Here is an 18,541-nt window from a genome sequence, read left to right as displayed (position 1 = left end):
AACTATCATAAGGCACATAATCAAACATTCTTAAGCAGCTAATATTCTTAGAAAGAAATTCTTTTCACTTTTTTTCCAATTTTTTTCACTTTATTAAGAATCAATGTTGGTCATAAAAATTTTAATTTTCACTTGAAGATGGAATTTGGAGTATTTGAAAAACTCCAAAAAACAGTTTTCAAAATTGTCACTCAGATCACTCACAAAAGTTCAAAAACAACCAAAAATTATATTCATCTCCAAACAAAACTCTAATTCAAATACCATTTGTTTTACTTTTTTTTCGAAATTTTACAATTCTTATGTCCAAACGCCCATGTAAAGCGAAAAAGACAACTGGTCTTGAGCACAATGGAGGCCCAAAAAATAAACATATCTAAAAAATATTCAATAAGAGAATATCGCAATGGATTTTTTTAATTATCATCTAACAGCTAGGAGTTTCGTTTTTATCGAAAAAAATTTCTTCTACCAAGGAAAGTAAGTGAAGTATGTGTAATTCATTTACAAATGAATTACTAACAAAGATGAGCAATAAAATTTGCACCTTTTGCATTTTGCGGTAAACAACTTAACAACGAGATGGCTTAATTAAAAAAAGGTAGGGGTTGATGCCAAACCCTTATTGGCCGTTCTCTTTAGGTTTTGGTAATTTTATTTTTTGGAACTGTTATTTTGCAGATCTAAGTTTACATTAGAATTCTTCTTTGATTTGGTGTTTTCGCTGAAATAGTCGAGGAATAATGTTGTGTAAGTGTTACTGACGAATATTGATGTGTTACTGATTGGATATTTTAAGTGAAGCTTTAAAGCATTAGAAAGGAATGTGAATATGCAACCATTGCAATAGAGCTGTTGTTACTGTTTTTTAGCTCATTATTATTGATTAATGCCTGATAAATGTGCTAATGAATGGATATGTGAAATTTGAGGTGGTGTTGAAATGGCGGAAAGGAATGCAAATGTGAATTTAGAAGCTTTGGTCATTGTTACGAATTAAGGCCCAGTAACTATTTCCCTAGTTAGTACACAATTAGGGGTGTTCATAAAAACCCGAAAAACCGAACCAAACCGAAAACCAAACCAAACCGACCAAAAAAACCGATACTTTTTGGTTTGGATTGGTTTTGGTTTTGAATTTTAAAAACCGATCAAATTTGGTTTGGTTTTGGTTTTAATCAGAAAAAAACCGAACCAAGCCGATTATAAGAGTAGCTATTTCAAATTTATTATTACACCTATATATATGTATATTGTTATACAAAGTTTCAAAAAATTTATGGTAAATGTTAATAGTTTGCACATTTAATATAGTTCTTTACCTTTACATTCTAGTTTGATTGGTAGTTTTCTTTTGTTTTAGTGTAAGAATCCATTCCGTGTTAAAAATAAAATATTTTTAATTGAGTCCTTAAATTATTCATCACTATTTGATTCAATTATCATCAATATATCTTGGTAAACAATAGATTTCTCAAAGGGCAATTGATTTGATAGTGTTACATTGAAAATGTGATCGCCGGAATAATTGTGTTTGGTAGTGTATGTCTTATATTTAAGAAAAAACCGACAAATAACCGAAAAAACAACATAAACCGAATCGAGAAAAACCGACTTAATTGGTTTGGTTTGGTTTTAATATTTGAAAAACCGACTTACTTGGTTTGGCTTTTTTTTAGGGAAAAACCGATCCAAACCGAACCATGAACACCCCTAGTACACATTATAGACTTTCTAGTTTAGAGTTGATATTTCAAGTGAGTTTCTGATGGCATAAAAGAAAAGGAAAGAACATTTCATCAAAGAAATAGAAGATCTTGTCCCTGATAAAACATGTGTTGAATAGCTCATTAATATGAATTATTCAATTTGTAGTATCTGTGAAGCTAAAGTGATGATGAGTTTTAGCTGATTTAATGTAGCTTTATGAGAGTTATCTTAAGTTTGTTTTGCTACGAGACCTGTAGGAAGACGCTGCAGCTAATGAGATCTCAAAGCGTGAAAAAGCGAGGTTAAAAGAGATGCAGAAGCGTCAGAAGCAAAAGATACAAGATTAGATGATTGGACCTGATCCCTTCCAGTTGACATTTCTATGTTATATGGAGAAGCTTGCATCATTAATGTGATTTACTGCTTTATTTGTATATATGTATGATTGTCTTCTGTATGAACCCACTGATTAAACTTTTTCTTCAGGGGTCGTCATGCGTCAAAGATGACTGAAGAGGAAGAAGATGAAGAGTATCTCAAAGAAGAAGAGGGTGGGCTTGGAAATACAAGGCTAGTGGCTCAGCCCTCTTGTAAGGATTTCCCCTGTATTTTAGCTTCTTGCTTACTGTATGTTTCAGCACAAGTATATTTATAGTATGAAACCTCTAACGGACTGTCTCAGAAATGCTTAGATCAGATGTAACCAGAATTGTTAATGTCCTATCTGATCGAATATGTCCCTCCTTTCTAGAGATTTAAAATGTCTGGTTTAGTAATTCCCTTTATCATCCTTCTCTTTTATGATTTAGCCATTATATATATATCTAAATCCTACTCAACTTGAAAAAAATGTTATTTCAACCGTGCCTATAAACAGTACTTTTAAGAAAAGTGATTTCAATAATCTATTTGAGTAAATTTTGTTTGATAAGGTTAGACAATCTCCTCAAACTTTACTTCGCCCTTTTGAAGTTAATTTGTAAATCTTTGGAATTCTCTGCTAATTGAGAAATATTTATCTCTTACACTGTGGAATTTAGTAAGCCTAGAGCCTGCAAGTTGTGTTATTGACTAGGTAAATTTCAATCTCACTCCTGTACCACCAACTAAAGCAATCTAGATATTAGGTACCGTTGGCTTAGATTTTGGGGATGTTCCTACTATGCTAGATGTAATGTGCTTGGTTGCTCTAGAGGTGCATTCATAGTTTAGTTGCTGCATTGAAGGTATTATGTATGTTTGAGGCTAATACGGTTAGGTTATACGAGTATGTGTGCGGAGTTTCAAAGAACTTAAGTCCCTTCTCTACGGTTGTATCTAATCAGCACTTGTTAAAACTGTGTAATCTTTACTTTGTATGAAGTCGCCGAGGAATAAATGAAGCTTAGGAACAATGGAACTCCTTAAATGTGTCCCCTATTGAATAGCTTAAGCTTTTAGATGAGGTGGTTGACACAATTCAATATAGTATTGTAGCATGCAGAGGTTCATCCCGAGTTCGAGTCTGCTGCCACTCAAAAACTATTCCATGTTCTTGACCTAGGAGAAAAGAATTGGGCCTACATGGAAGAGGCATGTAGCAGATCTAAAATAATTCAATAAGTGTGTCTGCTCTGCAACATTTTGGACTTCCAAATGATGTGGTTCACACAACATGATATATTCTTTACTGAGGTTTTCCACTACTAGCATTTTACTTGGAAGTGCTAAAAGTTTGATAGCCTTGACCTTGTGGGCATTCTGGTGGAAAAGATCAAATTGAGTAGTGGAAATTTGAATTCTGTTGTGATTAATGCTTATATTTCCGGCAAACTTCTTCTTTAATTCTCTCATTTCCTTGTCTCATTAAGGATGTAATGGTTACACGTGCGTGTTCATCAGGTATTCAAGGAAAGATGAGGGATTATCAACTTGCTGGTTTGAACTGGATGATACGGCTATATGAGAATGGCATAAATGGGATACTTGCTGATGAAATGGTCAGTGTTGTCACTTGAATTTTTTTGTGATATTCCTTTTTCATTTGTGCTTTGGGCTTTTCGGGAGACACATCTTGATTTAATTATTCCTGTAATTGCATAGGGTCTTGGTAAGACTTTGCAAACCATCTCCTTGATGGGGTACCTGCATGAGTTTAGAGGCATTACTGGTCCTCACATGGTTGTTGCACCGAAATCCACGGTTGGCAATTGGATGAATGAAATCAAACGTTTTTGTCCTATCTTGCGTGCTGTAAAGTTCCTTGGAAACCTCGAAGAAAGGGTAAGCAGTTACAGGGTTCCCCTTCTTTCCCTTTTGTATATATCTTATTACTTCTCCTGACAATGTCGATGTTTCCCTTTCATAGAGATACTTGTTGCTGGGAAGTTTGATGTGTGTGTCACAAGTTTTGAGATGGCTATCAAAGAGAAATCTACTTTACGTTGCTTTAGTTGGCGTTACATCATCATTGATGAGGCTCATAGAATCAAGAATGAAAATTCTCTTCTTTCCAAAACCATGAGGCTCTACAATACTAATTATAGGCTGTTGATCACAGGGTCACCGCTTCAGGTGATTTTTGTCTTTGATGATTTTCTTTTTGTTTAGTAAGTAGTCCTTTTATATGTCTCAATTTAGCCTGACCCTATCCAGAAATGCTTATTTACCTGTCCTAAGACTTTAAAATTGATATGGAATAGTGTTACCTTTTTGTAATTCATGTGGGGCATCTCTTTAGAAAACTAATCTATTTTTTCTCTTAATATATCAGATGTTATTTTATTAAGCTCTCCTATATCACGGCTTCTTAAACCTTTTCTCGGAATTTCTTTATCATTTGGACCTTATCTTCGGTTTTGCAACAGTGAAATGCTAGTTTTTCATCTCTTAACTTTGTTATACTGTACAATTCTCTGGTATGGATCTCTTTAATCTCATGACTTGATGTGCTGGGGTCTATGCGATTGCACAGAATAATCTTCATGAGCTCTGGACGCTTCTGAACTTTTTGCTGCCTGAGATCTTTAGCTCGGCCGAGACATTTGATGAGTGGTTTCAAACATCTGGTGAGTATGACCAGCAGGAGGTGGTCCAGCAGCTTCATAAGGTATATTTGTCAGTAGTAGTTTGTATAATTGATAGTAGCAGTTTTGGCTATGTTGTAAGAAACAGTGTTCTAATTGAGGGGATAAAGATAGATCAACTATGTGTGTGAGAGCTTGCAGTAGACTTGATCTCCATACTTTTTAAATGCCACTAAGAAAAATATTGTTTACAATTTGGGGGGGAGGGGGGCTTGTATATCCACTGACTTTCCAATTTTTGCTACATGATCAGGTCCTTCGTCCATTTCTTCTTCGGAGACTAAAGTCTGATGTTGAGAAAGGTCTGCCTCTAAAGAATGAAACAATTCTTAAGGTTGGTATGTCCCAGATGCAGAAACACTACTATAGGGCTCTGTTGCAGAAGGATCTTGAGGTTGTTAATTCTGGAGGAGAGCGCAAGCGTCTTCTTAATATAGCAATGCAGCTCCAAAAATGTTGTAATCATCCATATCTTTTCCAAGGAGCTGAGCCAGGACCTCCATATACAACAGGAGAGCATCTCATAGAAAATGCTGGTAATATTTTATTTCTATAAATGAATAGGAAAACCTAATCAATTTTTGGTTGTAAGCATTTCCTTATAATGCATGTTCTCAATGCAGGCAAAATGGTTCTTCTAGATAAGTTGCTTCCTAAGCTGAAGGAACGTGGCTCAAGGGTTTTAATATTTTCACAGGTTTTTTATCTCTCTTTCTTGTTCTCGACATTCCTACTATCTTTTTTCTAAATAGCTCATGTACAGATTTTCGGGCTGAACCTTTGCTTCAATATTATGATCTAGATGACACGGCTATTGGATATCCTCGAAGACTACCTGATTTACCGTGGTCACCAATATTGTCTGATTGATGGAAACACTGGTGGAGAAGATCGTGATGCTTCTATTGAGGCATTTAACAGTCCAGGGAGTGAAATTTTTTGCTTCTTATTGTCAACCAGAGCTGGCGGTCTTGGTATCAATCTTGCGACAGCAGATATTGTAATTCTTTATGACAGTGACTGGTGAGGGAGGATCTTATAAGTCTGGTTTTCAGAATCTGGAGAAAAGATGATATTTGGGTCTATTGGGTTTCCTGTCATTGTATTACAGGAATCCACAGGTTGACTTGCAGGCGCAGGACCGTGCCCATAGGATTGGACAGAAGAAGGAAGTCCAAGTATTCTGCTTCTGCACTGAGGTTTGCTTTCTTTGATTTGCTACTATACTGAAATAATTCCACCACTTTGGTCTCTGTAGTGACGGTTGACACATTCTTATTTCAATTAATTCAAACAGTACACAATCGAGGAAAAGGTGATTGAAAGGGCTTATAAAAAGCTGGCACTTGATGCATTGGTTATCCAGCAGGGACGGCTGGCTGAACAAAAAAGTAAGCTTTCATTCTTGTGTTATTGCTTTCTCTTAATTATATTTTAGATATTAGAGTATACTGAATTTTGATCATCTATTGGCGATCATGCAGTTGTTAATAAGGATGAGCTGCTGCAGATGGTGCGGTTTGGTGCTGAAATGGTTTTCAGTTCCAAAGATAGTACTATTACATATGAGGATATCGATAGAATCATTGCCAAAGGAGAAGAGGCAACAGCAGAACTTGATGCCAAGATGAAGAAGTTTACAGAAGATGCCATCAAGTTTAAGATGGATGACGGTATGCACTCTGCTCTTCTTTTTGGCTTGTGGATTGTATCTTTTGGCTCTATATAATTGGGCATGTGGCTCAGTAATCTCTTATGGTGAATGGCTAATATGCAAAACTTCCAAGTTTGTCAAGGAAAATTCTTCTGCTGAGTTCGTAGGGAAACGTTGGTTCTTTCTACCTAGCACCATGACAGCTTTTGCACTTAATGAGATGTTGAGAAAAGAAACTCACATATGCTAAGAATAGAAACATATTGCTTACAGATTGATGTATGAGTTATTAACTGATACTTCGACTTCTCGAGTAAAGAAAAAACGAAAGAGAAGTGGAGATGAGAAAAATTTAGAAGCAGGAGCTTATGTCGTGAAGCAGCTTGATGAATTTGATAAGAGACATATTAAGCTTGAACATATGACCTCAAAAAGGGCCTGTGAACAGCTCCAAAACAGAGGTGTTATTCGATGCTACAAAATAGATAGCTACAACAGAGAGGGGAAACTGTTGGTAGTGGTATTGTGTGGCATAATGGAGAATTGTGGAGAGGAACTTTGAACACTCAGTGTCTTAAAGTCTTTGTTTCTATAGAGATCACAAAGAACCTTACTCTTGCAGGACCTGAGATACATTGAGAGTTATTGGCAAAGGAACTTGCTCATTGCCCTGGATCTAAGTTATTTTTCCTTGATAACCATTTCTTTCTAGGTGGTCTATTGGTGAAGGAGGTTGAATTGCTGAAAGAGAGGTTTTCGGGGTCACTCAAGCATGACATGGTCTTAGCATTGGCACTTGTACTTCTTGCTCAAGCTTGTGTTGGAAAGAAACCTCATATCATCCAGAAAGTTTATAACCATTTTCAGCAACTTCACCGGAGAAAAGTAACATCTCTTGATATTTTTGTGTTGGTGTGCACTGTTGGAGAAAATTGTGAAATAGATTTTCCATTGAAAAAGGGCCTGTGGCAACTTTTGGTTGGAGAAGCTGATGATTGCCACTCATGGTTGGATCTAGACAGTGAGGATCTTCTTCATAAAAGTCTACCTAGTATGACTTTTGTTGTATTACACTCCAAGGATGATAATGAGATTGATCTGCTATTTAGACTTTGTAAGCTTTTGCACGCCTGGTTATTAAAAGGGATCTTCTCCAAATTTAGGAAGACGCCGCACATCAGTGTCAAACTTAGAAACTATTACAAGGACCTTACCGGTTTGATAGCTTTAGCAAGGATGAGAGGTGGGCATATTTCACCTTTAGCTGTTGCAGCTGAGGATCAGCTCATTTTCAAGGCATGAATGAAATTGCTCTTTAATTTTTCTTAGCTTAGCTTAGTTCTTCCTTTAGATTTTCCTTCATATTTTCTGAATTGTATCATTTTCTTTGAATATTTGCTTTGTTTTTGCTTTTCTTCATTCTTTATCACTATGACTAATTGGTCTTTTTTTCTTTCTGTCTTGAATTTCAATTTGAATGGATTAATCCAATGGTTGTGAACCTTAATGATTTTCTCTGGGTTTGGTTAGGAACAAGGTATCATGATCGGTTCAAGCTGATGATCCACGTGCAGCCAGATACTTTCCCTTCATGGATTCCGGTGAACGTAAATGACCTACCGGATTACGACGTAGAGGATTATCAGTCTATGCCTGTCGAAGCATTTGGCAGAGCATACTTGGAAGCATATGGGCTGGAAAACTTTAATGGTGGTACCAGTGTGCAGTACCAAGGCCGCCGGGAGAGGGCAGGCCTTGGATTCGACTTTTCTAGTGAGACGGAGAGTACACCAAGGCAGTGCCAAGGACCTGCCTTGCAGGTTGCTTTTATGCTATTTCATAGCTTTTAGTGGACAGAGATGTTTAATTTTCCGTTATTAGATTTCAGTTGATTGTTTTATTTTCCTGTTCAATTTTTTCAGAGGCACAATACTCTAGAGCATGGAGGTCGTATGTCTCGTTCCCATAGCGCTCCTGATGTTCAGGTTGCGTTTATGATGTTTCATAGTTTTCATGGATAGAGATTTTCCTTTATTAGAACCATTTGATGTTTATTTTCCTGTTCAAATTTTCAGAGGCCCAATACTCTAGAGCATGGAGGCCGTATGTCTCGTTCCAAGATGAAGAGTGCTTCTGGGTCATCATCTAGTTCCAAGCATAGTAAAGTACCAACTGACAACTGTTCTGCAGCAGTAACTACCCGTCAGCATGCTTTGCCTGCAGTAAACAGCACAGTTGGATCAGCATCAGACTCTAGCCAGATTAAGCCGTCAACAGCAGATGGACATCCATCATCTAGTTAGAAAAGTTCTGTTTCTGCTCGATCTTCATCAGTTCATGGATCATCTTCTAATTCTGTTGGTTCATCAGGGAATCGGTACCACAGCAATAGAAATAGCCGTTCCACATCAGCCCCAAACCTTGTTGAGAGTAGGTCTGTTGACTCTTCAAAAGAAACATCATAGGTTGATGATCAAAGAGTTTTTGGTGTTTGTATAGTTTCTCCATGTCTCGTGTAAGGGATGTAAAAAGTTGTCATGGAATTTGAGATTGAGACTGCCATTTTTTTAAAGTCTAGGAGGCTGTTCAAATAGTGAAAATATGTAGAAAGATGATAAGTAGATGCATAAATGTTTGTTAGTGATGGGAAGGCCCTTAATTGTGAATATATGATTCATTTCCCCATTTTTCCAGAACTCTATTGGTTAGAAGAAAAATCAAAAGCGACTGTCTTACTCAGGCATTACATGCTGTATTTCCTCCTCAGCTTGCCATCGATTGTTATTTTCCCTTTTCTTCTTCTTGGTAATACTCCTATATTGTTAATTTTTATTCTTTGGCCTTTTAATGATTGTTAATTTCATCGTTCAATCATTTTTAGGCTTCACAGCATGTAATCCCTATAACATCTATGTACTTCTAAATTTACTCGGATGATAATTGAATGATTAAATTATGCTACGCAATTATTTTGGACTCTTATTGATTGGTGTTTTGAAAAATACTGTTTAGATGCTAATTAATCGCTCTTTTTTCTTTGTGAAAGTTTATTTAGATGAAAAGATCAAGTGTGTGTATATATATATATATATATATATATATATATATTATTGTTTTGTTACATATTGGGGTTTATAATGGGAGAAATTTAAAAATAGCCAGATTTACAACTGGTCGTTCAAAAATAGCCCAATTTCAAAAGTAATAGAAATTTAGCACTTTTTATGTAAAGATAAATCTGAGCGGAAACACTGTTCAAAACCCGAAAAATACTCCAGTATATTATGCTGGAGTTCCAGCATAAGTATACTTGAACTCCAGCATATTATTTTGGAGTTCCAGGATAGTATGCTGGAACTCCAGCATAATATGATGGAGTTCCAGCATAAGTACACTAGAACTCCAGCATAATATACTGGAGTTCCAGCAAGTATATTGGTCCAGTATAATATACTGGAGTTTGGAGCATCAGTGCTCCAGTCTCCAGTATATTATACTGGAGCCGGCAAAGTATACCGGTCCAGCATAATATGCTGGAGTTCATACACAAGTGCACCGAACTCCAGTATATTATGCTGGACCGGTCTCTGTTACAGCAAAATGGTGGCTATTTTTCATTGACTTGGTAAACGCTGGCTATTTTTGATTGACCAGTCCGAAAACTGGCTATACCATGCTATTTTTATGTATTCATAGGATTGTTTACCCGTAAGACGATACAATTGAATTTATAGAGTGGTTTATAAACAAATGAATTAATCCAAAATGATAAATAAATTAAATAAAATATAAGACTTAGTGTTGAAATCGAGATAAGATAGCGAACAACTTGGTTTTGAGAGCAAGGTTTCCGAAGACAAAAATAAGAATATTGATAGACAGAAAATAAAGCATTATTTAGTTTGGAATAATGTGTAGCATAAGTTTGTCAGAAATTTCATGTCTTACAATGGCTGTTGAAGTCACTATTTATAGCTATACCTAGGAAACAAGGTCCTAGGATCAAGTCCATCTTAAATGACAATAATGGGGGCCATTGATGAATATATAACGGCAGGCTATGTGTCACGACCCAAACCGATGGGCAGCGACGGGCACTCGGTACCTTACTCAACCGAGTACCAACATAATGTATCTTTTTGTATCATACTATCATACATAACTGAGCCGGAGAGGCTGCCGTGAAATAGGTAGAATACAACATGTAATACCAACTTATACATAAGACATATGGGCCTCTAAGACCAAAATAACCACTCGTACACTGAACATAGGCCGACAATGCCATAAAATCTTTTACGTATATGACTTCTGTCTACAAGCCTCTAAGGATACATAATTGTCATAAAGGTCGGGACAGAGCCCCGCCAAATCAAACAATACACATCTAAATCATACTGACCAAACAAGTAACTCCGGAGCAAATGGAGTGCACCAACATCTTCCGCTGAGGTGATCGCCTACTTGGAGGACTCTCGACCTGTCTACCGAGACCTGCGGGCATGAAACGCAGCGTCCCCAGGCAAAAGGGACGTCAGTACGAATAATGTACCTAGTATGTAAGGCACATAAATAAGTACGTAAAAAACATGGATGTAATATAGAGTAAATGACTCAACCTGTAAGTCTTGGATAACTCTGTAAATTATGAAATACTTTTAGTGTCATGCATATACGTATGAATGTCATGTTGTGCATAGGTACATGTGTTCATAACATCATCAAGCCTCTGAGGGCATCCCATCATATCATCTCGGCCACTGTGGTCAAAATCATCAACGTATACCAGCTGATCAGGTGGTGGTGCGTATATAGCACCATAACCTTTCCCATATATATATATATATATATACGCGTATATAACGCCATATGGTCATGGGTCAATGTGCATATGTAAATGCATGAAATGCATGTGAAAATATGTTAATAAAATCTCTCGGTACGTCATAAGACCGTTATGCCTCTGATTAATATCATGAAATAAAATTTACCAACTTACGTATTTTTGAGACCCATGAACATATGATAGAATAATATGACACATGGGGAATCAAGAACATCATCATCTCTAGTATTTCTATGAATAGAGTCATTTATGGAAGTTGTGCATATTCTCGTTTCGTTCATGTCGTATAGATCATGCCAAAAAGAAAGAAGTGATAGCCTTAACATACCTGGAGTAGGGAAAAATTCGTATGATATTCTTGAGATGGATTGCACCGTACTCCCTTAGAATGCAAAATCCCGTTGTTATTACGCAGTGCAATTTCGTATGAATTTCTTACAAATTTAAGAACTGCCGGCACTATGAAGTCTCATATGAACTTCAAAAAATCCTTCATTCCTTTTCTTTCCTTTCTGTATATTTCCTTACAACAAATGAACTTGTTAACCTTACTAGTTGAAAGCTCTATTTGAAATAGAGTCTTTGTCTTTCTTTAAATTGTTGAAAGAGACTAAAATCAGAATCTTTTCTATTCTTAAAAAATGGTTGAAAGATACATGTCTATCCTTGAATATAAAAGGCCCTATGTTGAATATATTGCCACCTTTCATGCCATGTTATGAGCCACATAAAGTATTTCAAAGGGCTGCCGCGTTTTTGCTTTAGTCTTTATCGAAAGACTTCAATTAATCCACCACTAATTATTAATTAACTAGATAATGTCTCATTACTCAATAATTAACCAATTACGCACATAATTAAGAATTATTTTCACTTACTTAAAATACTACTCACTTTCACATACCTTATACACCTTACTATCATGGTCATATGGTACCTTGTATGGCACTAGTCCATAAATACCGAGTATTTTAGCTCGGGCTTTTATCCCAACATGTCAAACTTGGACGAAAATTCATTTTCTTTGACTTGCTTCCCCTCTCACCTTCACGAATTTACTCATCACTTGTTTGAAATAGCATAATGCTTATAATCTCAAAATAATCTCATTCCCTAACTTACGTCGATTAACTTACGATGAAACTTTAACATATGAAAATGCGGGATGTAACACTATGAATGCCAAAATTCTCTGCAACGGATTGTTTATTTAATAGTGAGGAATATTCTTCATTGAATACCATCTGGTAGAAATATTTATTTGACCTCGTTAACAATGTTCCCTCCGTCGTCTGCCCGGTGCTAACGAAGCTGTTGTCCTCGGTCTTGGTTTCCACTCGCTTCGTGTCCTGTTTGTCTCTAGTTCCACGTGTCATTGTATCATTCGAGTATTTAATATGAACCAATTTTACCATATACAGATAGTCCCCCTGCTTTCCGGTGGCACATCTTTGATTCATCGGGAAGTTGGTGAAGATTCCCTTCTTGGCGGAAAATTTTCTGAATCCTTCAGAAAAGTTTCTGACGCTTGATTAGATGCATGTCTCTCCGCATTTAATACCCCAAACACATGTTACTCCACGATTTAGTGATATTTTCCGGTTCTCGAGGTAATCATGACCTTAATTTTAGCAGCCTATTCTGTTATTTAAACGCCTCATACTTCTTCTTTTACACTTCACAGTTCTTCAAACTCTCTCAACTTCTTTGCATTCAACTTTTTCCTGCATTCAAACTTTTTTTAATCTTCTTCAACAAAGAACTATTATCTCCTTCTGCTAATAATGGCTTCTTCTTCCAAGAACTCAGGTTCTCTCTTCGGTGGGGGTCCGAAGGAGAACAAAAATAAAAAAAATCACCATTGATGTTGAACCCCCTATGGTGAGCACCATCATTCCTAAACGACTCAACACAGCCAAGGACTTCGAAGAGAAGTTTCCTTTTTCAAGTTCTCGCACTTGGGCTGTTGGCATATACCCTTCTTCCATCCACCCTTCCAGCATTCCTATTGCGAAGGGGGATTGTGTGTTCCATGATCTTTACATCATTTCTCCCGAACCGGTGGAGCGAGTAACCTTCCCTAAGAAGGGCTTCATGTACGTTTATACATACTCATTCACTTTGAGTGTGTTTTCTTTGAGCAGGGGAATTGACCTGTAATTTTAGAGCTGTGCCACAAATACCAGATTTCTTTGGCACAGGTGGGCCCTTCGATGTAGCGAATGGCGGCCTGTCTACGGCGACTCTTCCAGGAGATGAAGGAGGAGCTCACCTTGGCTCGCATGATGAATCTCTACTCCCCCAAGATTTTTCGTGGGGAACCATAAATTTAAGCAAACGTGGCCACCATGCTTTGCTCACCAACATGGATGATGACAATGACCGTGGATGGATGGAGCGGTTTGTTATTGTTTCCACCAGGGATATCATCCCAGCCACAAATCTATCTTTCCCTGAGTCCTAGACTCGTACACGTAAGTTCAAAGTCTGTCTTTTTTCTGGAAAAAAAGTTGTTTCATGTCGTTGCTGATCCTTTTCTTTCTATTATTTCAGCAACTCGGTGGACGCCACTCATGGTTGAAAGCTTAGACCAATGGGTTTAGAAAATTCTGGACATCACCGCGCCTGCAACCCGCTGGTGGAAAGAACTGGCCCCCAAATACGTGTGGAAGGCCAAAAATCATGGTAAGTTGACTTGTGAAATCGATTTTGTCCTCATCTCATTTTTGTACAACAGAAAATTGGTTAACCTCTTTTCTCATTGAGTTTAAGTCTCCCGCAGGGCTCTGTTACCATCCCCAATAAGGATGTTTTGGTTGATACCGTGGAGGCTGCGTGGTTGCTGAAAGAGGCTTTCATCCGGACTGGCGCCATCAAATCTGCTTCATGTGCAAGCGCTTCCTCTCAGATTTCCCGGCCGGAGAACAAGCAACCAAAAAGGCCGCGTTCTTCCTCAGCCAAGGGAAAGAATAAAAAGGTGAATAAAGCCGCGCCCAAGCCATCCGCAGTCACCGTGGTTATGGATGATGATGGGGAAGCCAGTGATGAAGGGGCTTCCCTACAAAGGAGACAACGACCTTCATCAGCTCAACAAAATGCTCAATTTGAAGAGCTTATAACCCCAACCCGGGATGATTCCCAAGCGCTCTGGGAGGGTTTGACTTGGTGGATAATGCCAATTCTCCCTTTCCAGTCCCAGTCACTGCTCTCGGTACCATAAGGCTGAGTACCAGGCCTCTTCCATCTTCGGTTGGTGTGCACCAACAACCAACACTGCCTTTTCCGCAGCTGCTTCTCAACGCATAACACCATCAGCTTCATCTCTTTCCACGCCGGCCATACCTTCGTCACCAACAACTGCTACATCATGCCCATTGGCCGCAGAAACCCAAGAGGAGGATGCCCCTCCTCCCCAGTCACTAGACCATGGGAATTTGGGGTACAACTATTCACCCCCTTCTGCCGTTCCCCAGAAGAGGAGGGGATTCTCCCTCTCGGTATCTACCGAGTGCCATCGGCTGCCCTGACCGGTAGAACTCGCCAATTACAGGAAGCCGTTGGCTTCAGAAAAAGATAAGAAGAAAATACACTCGCTTTCGGGGGAGTGTATGATAAATAATGCCATGCACAACGCAAAAACGGTTTGTACTTGTTTTTTTATTGTCTGTTTTCTTTTGACTTACTATGACAGAGTTTCTAACTTGGTTTTTTGCTTCGCATGACATCTTCCTTGCTTTCGAGGGCCTTCAGAAGTTGATCCTCGATAAAGAAAAGCTTAAGTCTGAGCGGGATCAACTATTGGCCGAGAGGGACAAAGTTGATGCTTGCCTCCCGGTGCTGGAAGCACAAGTTACTGAAGCCGGTGAATTGGAGGCTCGTTTGTAGCAGAGCGAGCAGGAAGTGTTGGCCCTCAGCCAAGAAGTTAAATGTATAGTTTCAAGAAGCCAAGGATAAATAGTCTGAGGTCCAAAATGCTGTGCTTGGTGCTGCCAAGCGCGAGACTGCCTTCACTGAGCGAGTAAATAACTTGGACGCAGCTTGAACTCCAAGACTGCAGAGGTTGCTTCTGCTGAGGAGAAGCGTGCCCAGATGGAGTATAAGTATAAGAGGATAATGGAACACAATAGGGTTTATATAGCCACTATCTGTGACCTTGATCTTAGCCTTAGCGCCGCTAGATCCAAGCTGGATGACTTTTTGAACGAGGTTAATCGGCTTAAATCAGAACTCCAGCACCGAGTGGATCCCCTCATTTTTGAAAAATATATTGTATGTATAGTAAGAGTAGAAAAACCTTGGAAGAGGCCAAAGCGCGTGTCATTTATATTGATGTCGAAATCGCCAAGGCCCGATTCACGACTCAGCCCGATGCAACTAACTCTTCTAGTTTTGGTTCCGAGTTCTCGGGACCGAAGAGGAACTTGAGGAGGATGATGATGAAGGCCAAGATCCCAAGCTGATGGCAAATCCACCTACTTCTCCTGGGGGAACAAATGCTTCTCTTCCCCCGAGTTCTGGAGGCGATATAGCTTATTTTTTTTTGCTTTCTTTTCGTATTCTGTAGTTGTGCTGCTTGGCACGTTTGATAAATAAACGTGCTTTCTTTAAGCATTGCACAAAGTTTACTTTTTTGCGTCGAATTATACAAGGCTTCGGGTGCATTTTTCCCCGATAACATTTGGGTTCCGGGCATAAACTCTTCCGGAACCAACCCTTTACTGTGAGGGTTTCATAAGAGAGGGCCCTCTTATATTTACATTGCTCTTGAAGAGGACGTCTCCTGGGCATTTCGTTACTAGCATTTGAAGTACTTGATTAACTTTCAAATGATAAAATTAATTCATTGTTTGGACATGAAATAAGATAAAAATAAAAAGACTTTATTTTCTTCCTTCTATCTTCAAAAGTACATAAGCATTCATTTTGCTGAAAAAGAAATTGGCATTACTTGTGGCTAATTTGTACAACTTATTTTATGGGGATGGATGTGCAGTCCCCGATCCCGATGAGATATTTTTGTTCTCGAATTTCATAGTCTCAATTTCTGTGGCAATCGGGTTGTTGTATTCTCATATCATTCCCCCAGTATTCGAATGTGAAGAATGCGAATTAGAACACTGAAAGTCTTGCTCCTTTGAGGATTCCACTAGTGAATGGTTGGATAATCTTTGGTCCGGTAGCAAGCTTTGTTTCCCGTTAGGAACTTTACTACCGAGTCAAAGACTGTCTAACCACCCCCAGTGGCTTGTAGGGAAGGAGAACGCGTGAATGGTTGAATAGCCTTCAATCCGATATCAAGTTTCGTTTCCCGTTAGGAACTTTGCTATCGAGCAAAAGACTATCTAACCATCCCACAGTGGCTTGTCATTTTCATGCCTTGTCATTTAAAGGTCTTATTTCTGCTGATGACATTTCTTTCGTAGGATGCTTTTCGTTGTTGCCTCGTTAAAAACCTTGCTAGAAAACCCCAATTGGGACAAAACCGGTCGAACAAAAAAACAGCGCAGCACATACTTTCAGCATAAGCGGTGCTCATCAATATTAGTACCTTTTGAGGTGGGTCACATTCCAATTGCTTGGCAATTATACTCCGAACTTTGTTTTCCAGTTCATAGGATCCTTTATCGGTGACAGCTGAAACTCGGTAGGGACCTTCCCACACGGGCCCAGCTTCCCTCAATTGAGTTCTCGGGTGTTTTGAGTTACCTTTCTTAAAACGAAGTCTCCCACTTTGAAATAATAGAGATTGGCTCTTCGATTGTAATATCTTTCCACTGTTTGCTTCTAGGCTACCATTCTTATGTGCGCTAAGTCCCTGCATTTGTCAAGCAGCTCCAATTTGACTACCAATGCCTCGTTGTTTGTCTCTTCGTCCGCCCAGAAATACCTCAAGGTAGGTTCGCCTACTTCCACTAAAATTAGAGCTTCTGCACTGTATACGGGATAGAAAGTTGTCTCTCCCATGCTTGACTTGGTCTTTGTCCGGTATGCCCATAACACTTCCAGTAACTCTTCGGGCCACTTTCCTTTGGTTGCTTCCAATCTCTTTTTGAGGTTTTGAATAACACCTTGTTCGTCGACTCTGCTTGTCCATTTGCGCTCGGATGGTATCATGAAGATGTGATTCTTTTGATTTTCAAATCCTAAGGAATTTTGTGACCTTTGCACCTATGCTGTGGCATGTTGTCGCAGGCCATCTCCTTCGGTATTTCGAACTGGCAAATTATGTTCTCCCACAGGAATCGACACTTCGCGCTCGCTGATTTTCCGGTAAGGACCTGCTTCAACCCACTTATAGAAGTAATCAGTTAAAATCAAAAGAAAGCTTACCTTATCGGGAGCCGGCGGAAGCGGACCGACTATGTCCATCCCCCATTTCATGAATGATCATAGAGATAATATCGAGTGTAATAGTTCTGTTAGTTGGTGTACTAACGGCGCATGGCGTTGACACTTGTCGCATTTCTGAACGAACTCCTTAGCGTCTTATTCCATTAGGGACCAGTAATATCCTGCCCTAACTAATTTTAATACCAACGAGTCCGCACCTAAATGATTCCCACAGATTCTTTCGTGAACTTCATGACGTAATTAGCCTCGAAGGCTCCTAAGCATCGGGCCAACGAGCCTTAGAACTACCTTCTATATAACTGTCCTCCCTAGAAGCTATAGCGAGCTGCTTTGGTGCGGAGTGACCGGGATGCCTTTGGGTTCTCGGGCTGTTTGCCGTGCTCAAGGTAGTCGATGATTTTATTCCTCCAGTCATTGGTCGCATTTACCTCATAATAACCGTCCACATCCAATATCGGGTGTATGAGCTGTACAACCGTACTGGAATCTAACCCCTTCATTTTTGTGGACGAGCCCATATTGGCCAGTGCAACTGCTTCCACATTTTCTTCTCTTGGGATGTGGGTGATTGACCCTTCCATGAACCGTGCGAGCAGAGTTTGAACTTTCACCACATATTGTTGCATGCGTTCCTCTTTGGTGTCGAAAATTCCATATACCTGATTTACCAATTGTTGGGAATCGCATTTGATTTCAATGACCTCAGAGTCCAGTCCCCGGGCCAGTTCAAGTCCTGCAATTAAAGCCTCATGCATGCAAGATAACAACTCCCTTGCCCAAGGATGGTTTTGCTAATTACTCATTTTTAGTAGCATTTCGAAATTAAGAGTTGGGGCATAGATTCTTACCTTTAAGGTGAATTTCCTTGCTCAAATCACTTAGTAAATTTCCTTGTTAATCTTCAGTGATTTGAGC

General features: G+C 38.9%; 1 protein-coding gene across 2 annotated transcripts; it reads left to right on the top strand.

Moving 5' to 3' along the window:
* Positions 1-410: 410 nt before the first annotated feature.
* LOC109219622 (probable chromatin-remodeling complex ATPase chain) lies at positions 411-9,330 on the top strand. Of its 2 annotated transcripts, XM_019384096.1 has the most exons (16): positions 411-601; positions 1,968-2,122; positions 2,197-2,300; positions 3,592-3,689; positions 3,793-3,979; positions 4,058-4,263; positions 4,664-4,798; positions 5,029-5,311; positions 5,399-5,472; positions 5,578-5,798; positions 5,887-5,974; positions 6,073-6,166; positions 6,260-6,448; positions 7,960-8,249; positions 8,352-8,414; positions 8,505-9,328. In XM_019384096.1, exons 2-16 carry the CDS (start codon positions 2,058-2,060, stop codon positions 8,730-8,732), a joined length of 2,325 nt encoding a protein of 774 aa, XP_019239641.1. In that variant the 5' UTR covers positions 411-601; positions 1,968-2,057; the 3' UTR covers positions 8,733-9,328. The 2 variants fall into 2 exon arrangements, with proteins under 2 accessions (XP_019239641.1, XP_019239640.1); XM_019384095.1 differs by lacking the exons at positions 411-601; positions 1,968-2,122; positions 2,197-2,300; positions 3,592-3,689 and having other exon boundaries at positions 3,881-3,972; positions 8,505-9,330.
* The last annotated feature ends 9,211 nt before the right edge of the window (positions 9,331-18,541 follow it).

Source organism: Nicotiana attenuata, unplaced genomic scaffold (assembly GCF_001879085.1).
Source record: "Nicotiana attenuata strain UT unplaced genomic scaffold, NIATTr2, whole genome shotgun sequence".
NCBI lineage: Eukaryota > Viridiplantae > Streptophyta > Magnoliopsida > Solanales > Solanaceae > Nicotiana > Nicotiana attenuata.
The sequence above is the reverse complement of the archived record's forward strand: the minus strand, read 5'-3'. Positions and strand labels throughout refer to the sequence as shown.

What these genes read in the sequence shown, in the direction of transcription:
- LOC109219622 (XM_019384096.1), top strand. Translation starts at nt 2,058, where the DNA reads ATGATTGGACCTGATCCCTTCCAGTTGACATTTCTATGTTATATGGAG. An exon ending in TCACAGGGTCACCGCTTCAG is followed by an intron (nt 4,264 to 4,663) that starts GTGATTTTTGTC and finishes GCGATTGCACAG; the next exon opens with AATAATCTTCATGAGCTCTG. An exon ending in ACGGCTGGCTGAACAAAAAA is followed by an intron (nt 6,167 to 6,259) that starts GTAAGCTTTCAT and finishes GCGATCATGCAG; the next exon opens with TTGTTAATAAGGATGAGCTG.